Source organism: Biomphalaria glabrata, chromosome 14, assembly GCF_947242115.1.
Source record: "Biomphalaria glabrata chromosome 14, xgBioGlab47.1, whole genome shotgun sequence".
Classification (NCBI taxonomy): Eukaryota; Metazoa; Mollusca; class Gastropoda; family Planorbidae; genus Biomphalaria; species Biomphalaria glabrata.
The window spans coordinates 35210356-35215939 of record NC_074724.1 but is presented as its reverse complement, the minus strand read 5'-3'; the positions used below and the strand labels follow the sequence as shown (position 1 = coordinate 35215939).

The window sequence follows — 5584 nt, the reverse complement described above, 5'->3', positions numbered from 1 at the left end:
TGAGGAGGCACAAAACCCCAGCCCCCCTGGATGACAAAGTGGTCATCATCGAATCGCGATGGACGAACTATATATATCTATGTACGTATGTATGTTCCACATAGAAATCAAAACAATTGACCAATCTTTTAAAAACTTGGCCTAAATGTTCCTTAATTCATGTTGGAAGCCTTAGTTTATGTTTAATCTTCCTCCCAAAACCGGAGATCCCTAAAAATAAAACAAATTCTAAATTTATCTCTATAAAAAAAGGAAACAATAACAAATCGGGTAAACTCATTTTAACACTACTTTTATTTTCGTGACAAAACAAGAAGGGTAATAAAAACAGTCTCCATGTTTAACGTAAATCTAAATTCAATCCAGTAGATCAGCCCGAAGGCTGCGGGTCATATCCGGTTAGTTTAATAATATATTTGATATTAATAAGTGGTCAGTATTGATCCACTGTGGTCTTATGTAAATATCCTTAGTCAGCCAAGTAAAGATACTGACAGTTGCATCAACGCTACCTTGAAGTTTTCTTCGCTACATATTGTGGAATAATTCCTGAACAGTAATAGTTCAAACCTGTCGAGAGGATTGTAGTCCGTTGTCTCCACACCCTCCCCCCCCCCATCCTCCACCACCATACACTCTATATAGTATTTGATGGTTTTCGTTATATAGGTGGAAGGGTGTTGTGGAGTCTGTGTGTGTGTGTTTTTCCATGGTGATGTGAGAAGAGGTTAGCGATTGGTTAGTGGCTATGCCATGTGACTAATGCAAGATGAGCGGGACTGTCGTAAGCTGTCTTGAGTAGGTCAGACGACTCCACGATGACAGAATGTAAAGACATGTTAAAATATAAAATTATTCAAATTCATTTTAGGTTAAATTATTCTGTAATAGAAGTTATATTTAAGATGTTAACTAAGAAGCTATTCAAGCTACTACAAGTTTTAGCAGTTAAATTATAATACTCGTACAGCGGTTTAACTTTATCTTATCTTATAAAATACAGACGTTACTTACACAAAAAAAAAGATGATTACGTCCTACGCGTGTTCCTAGGTCAATCTAGTTATGCATGAAGCAATCATTTCAATTTTACCAAGTCATTGGCTGTCGTGGTTCACTCAGGCAACCCATTCCATGCTCCAACAGCACTAGGGAAGAAGGAGCATTTGTACACATTTGTCCTAGCTATTAGAAAAAGGAATGTGTCTTTATAGGAATGTGTCTTTATAGGAATGGGTCTTTATAGGAGTGTGTCTTTATAGGAATAGGAATGTGTCTTTATAGGAATGTGTCTTTATAGGAATGTGTCTTTACAGGAATGTGTCTTTATAGGAATATGTCTTTATAGGAATGTGTCTTTATAGGAATGTGTCTTTATAGGAATATGTCTTTATAGGAATGTGTCTTTATAGGAATGTGTCTTTATAAGAATATGTCTTTATAGGAATATGTCTTTATAGGAATGTGTCTTTATAGGAATATGCCTTTATAGGAATATGTCTTTATAGGAATGTGTCTTTATAGGAATGTGTCTTTATAGTTGTCTACCAGCAGTTTGGTGCTACAAGTCAACGACCATCGACAACAAGGGGCCCACCTGTACTAAGCTGTCTTGCGCTTGACCATCGACAACAAGGGGCCCACCTGTACTAAGCTGTCTTGCGCTTGACCATCGACAACAAGGGGCCCACCTGTACTCGTTTTTTAGCACTTGGCGGGCGTGTTGAATGACCTAGTTGGCCTAAGTCATTAAAACACATATGATAGCACAAATCCGGGGTTTACCATTAGTTAGATGTAAGCATTATGTCCGGAGTACTTGACATTTACATGACACGTGCGCAATGTTGGTGTCTCGTTAAAAAGTAATAAGTATTTTGCCTATGTATAGTCTGGCCCAATTAAAATTGTACGTGTGTTTGTGTGTGTGCGTATGTGTGTTTTTTTGGTTAATGCTCATTCAAGTAACAACCAGTTTAAAACAGCGTGCCAACCACTTTCAACCATCTAAGTGACCAGCTATTTTAAAACGGACTTCGCAAGTGCATCCTTAAAAATGATTCATCGCAATGACTAATTTAAACAAAATACACTATAGATATTATTAGGCCTTCGTCCAGTGGCATGGCTAGAAATTTTGTCATCATTTGGGGGGCCGGTGAGGGCTTGACCTCTTTGGGGGCTCTGCATTTAAACATTTAACATCAAGACATGATATAATGACTGCCTGGTCGTGGGGTTTGCAAGCTGGACTGTCGTTCGGATTTATTGACGGTCGAGGGTTCAAACCCTGCCCGCTCCCATCCCCCGTCGTCCTGCGGGAGGTTTGGACTAGGAAGTAAACTATCTTCAACTCTGAAGGAACATCCGAAACATGTAAAACATTTTTAATTGCTCAATATTTAATGTAAAAAAAATTGGAACACTCATTTGGGGGCCCGGGGGGGATATTTAACTTCTCCCTCCTCTCTCTCCCCCACCCTAGCTACGCCACTGCCTTCATCTTTGGTCATCTCTCGTATAGCGATACAGGCTTGACCTTTACATAAACAGGATTTTAAAGTTTGCATTGAACGCACTGACTAGCTCAGGTTACGGAACGACATTAATCACGTCTTGACAACAAAGGGTTAATGACTTTGCATAGTTGTAGCGTAGGTGTCGACCCATATACTCGACCCAAAACATCCTGTCCACGAAATGTACTTAAAGTGATGGACACTTTCACTATGACCAGTAAGCATCGAAACATTAACCTTTTAGAATATTCAGAGCCACACTTACAGACACATTTCTTTGTCAAATTTAGACTTCATTACACTGACCACAATGAGTCAAAGGTTGTATTTCCTAGCGATCTTAATGACCGTGGCCAGCGCCGCCTATGTGAACGACTGGGACCAGCCGTTCAACTTCAGATGTCCGGACGGTCAAGTGGTCAGCTACGTGTCCAGTGTCCACGACAACAGAAGGGAGGACAGGCGATGGGAGTTTCTGTGTCGTACAGTTAGACAGACACACTCGTGTACAGACAGTGGTAAGACTACGATTGTGTCCACTCTTAAGTATCTTGGTAGCATCGGTCTCTATGTAAAACGAATTTAAATAGTTAAAACTTATTGATTAACTGATTCGTTACCTTTATCATCGTATTATCATTGTATTGTCGCCTGCGATGAAAAAGTGTGCAAACTTTTGATTTGATCCGAGAATGGAAAAAGGGAGTCAAAACATGTACACAATATGTAGCAGACGACGAGTGATTAATATAAGCTTTTTTAAAAGATATGTAATGTAATTTAGGGCGGGATGAAAAAGCTCTGCAACCTGAATCCAGGAGGCGCAAGTTTAAATCCAAGAGAACACTACTAATGTTTGTTTTTTTTTTAATTAAACTTGCTGTTTATGGAAACATACAAATTACGGGCCCAATTTAATGAATGCTTTCGAGGACCCTTTTCTAATTTGTATACAACTATTACTCAAAAAATAAAGTTCCCCTTTCAGACCTTGTGGTCTATGGGGCAGATGATGTAGAGGTTATCTGTTTCTGTGGCCTACGGTTAACGAGGGTGTCATGTGGCCAGCACAACGACCAACCGCCTTTACTTTTCCCTAACTGTCATGTACCCATTAGAGCTGGGTGGAATCAGAGGCGCCCGAAGATCCGGAAATTAAAAATCCCAGTCTTCACCAGGATTCGAACCCCGTTCCCCGGTTTGGAAGCCAAGCGCTTTACTGCTCAGCCACCGCGCTTCACAACTATTACTACTACTTTGATAATTGTATCTACATTTATTATACAACATTTTTATGAAGCTCAAACGCCATAAGCGCCAGAGGGAGGGGGGATTAAAGTTACAATAAACTAAATATGTTGACCCCTAAGTCCTACATCTTTAAAATCCTGCAACAAGAGCCGTGACTGATAGTGATATGCTAATTTAAATTGCGGGGCCCTTGTCAGAAATGGGACCCAAATTAGAGCAATCGGTCAAATCGGCCGTGTAGGGAAAGATAACTTGAAAAACTTCTTACAGATACCCCACCCCCACCTCCAAGTCCCGAAATATATATATAAAATTTGTATTTGTTTATAATACGGCATGAAATCATGTGATACCAAAAATATAACTGGTTTAAATAAAAATAAAACGAATGACATTTGGTAGCTAGATTGATATAAGGAGTTCCACATCTACATATACGATATCCAAGTAACTCCTGACTGACTATTTGATCCGTCACTGATTCTTCCACTTAGACTCTATAAACAGACTTTGGCGCTGTTATTCTAATGTTTTCTCTTTCCTGTTGTTGCAGGCTACGTCAATGATTTTGATGGCCCCTTAGTCTACACTTGCCCCGGAAACAAAGTCATGATTGGCGTCCATAGTTACCATAACAACCGTCGGGAAGATCGCAGGTTCGGCTTCTACTGCTGCGACGTCCAGGGCAGTACACCACGTGACTGCTACACCACCGACTACGTCAACGACTGGGATGGAAAGCTGACCTTGGCTGTACCGGAAGGAAGAGCTGTCAAGGCTGCATTCAGTCACCATAACAACCGACGCGAAGATCGAAGATGGCAGTTTCAGATTTGTGCTTTGTAATCAAAGATGGAAACATTATCGAAAAGCAATCCATGCATTATTATTACGAGTAAATGTACTTTAAATATATTTCTACCTCTTTGTTTTATTAATAATGAGTGTTAGTAAATATTTTATCAATCTCAGGTGTTATTTAGAAGCTCTGTTATAGTATTTGTTGACATTTATATTAATAAGCATATCATTCTTTTTAGGTGAAATATAACATGTATTATAGAGTTTACTATATATAGTGAATAAAACATGATGATTTTGGAATAGTGTACATTTTTAACAACACTATGTTTTTATCGAATTTTCCAATAAATATTTTATATTGATCTACTTCTTTGTCGAACTTCTCTTTATATTTTTTTAAAAATTTCAATTGATATGTTAAATTTTAAATAGAAGGCTGCCTTGTCGTGCGGTATGCACGCTAAAGTTTCAATCGTATTGTAGTTACCTGGATTATACCCAACCCTCTGCCATCCCCTGTCGCCCTGCGGGAGGTTCTTATATTATCTTATAAAATACAGATGTTGCTTCAAAAAAAAAAAGAAGATAATTACGCCCTACGCATGTCCTTAAGCCAATCTACTCATGCATGTTAACCAATGATTCAAATTCTGCCAAGTCCATTGATTTTCCTGGTTCACTCAGGCAACCCATTCCATGCTCTCACTAGGGAAGAAGGAGCAGTTATACAAATTTGTCTTAACATATGGAACGAGATATGCGCCTTTATAGGAATTTGCCTTTATAGGAATGTGCCTTTAAAGGAATGTGCCTTTATAGTTGTCTACCAGCAGTTTGGTGCTACAAGTCAACGACCGTCGACAACAACGGACCCACCTGTACTAAGTTGTCTTGCGCTTTGCCTGTTGAATGACCTTGTTGACCTAAGTCATTAGAACACATGTAGTCAAATCCGGGTTTGCCATTATTTGTATGTAAGCTTTATGTCCGGAGTACTTTACATTTACATG

The 5584-nt window shown here is 39.1% G+C and overlaps 1 protein-coding gene across 1 annotated transcript; it reads left to right on the top strand.

Annotated features, from left to right (window-relative positions):
* The first annotated feature begins 2743 nt into the window (after positions 1 to 2743).
* LOC106051883 (dermatopontin-like) lies at positions 2744 to 4936 on the top strand. The gene is made up of 2 exons (XM_013207098.2): positions 2744 to 3037; positions 4324 to 4936. The coding sequence occupies exons 1-2, from the start codon at positions 2830 to 2832 to the stop codon at positions 4614 to 4616; spliced, it is 501 nt and encodes a 166-aa protein (XP_013062552.2). The 5' UTR covers positions 2744 to 2829; the 3' UTR covers positions 4617 to 4936.
* Positions 4937 to 5584: the final 648 nt, after the last annotated feature.

What these genes read in the sequence shown, in the direction of transcription:
- LOC106051883 (XM_013207098.2), top strand. Translation starts at nt 2,830, where the DNA reads ATGAGTCAAAGGTTGTATTTCCTAGCGATCTTAATGACCGTGGCCAGC. An exon ending in ACACTCGTGTACAGACAGTG is followed by an intron (nt 3,038 to 4,323) that starts GTAAGACTACGA and finishes CTGTTGTTGCAG; the next exon opens with GCTACGTCAATGATTTTGAT.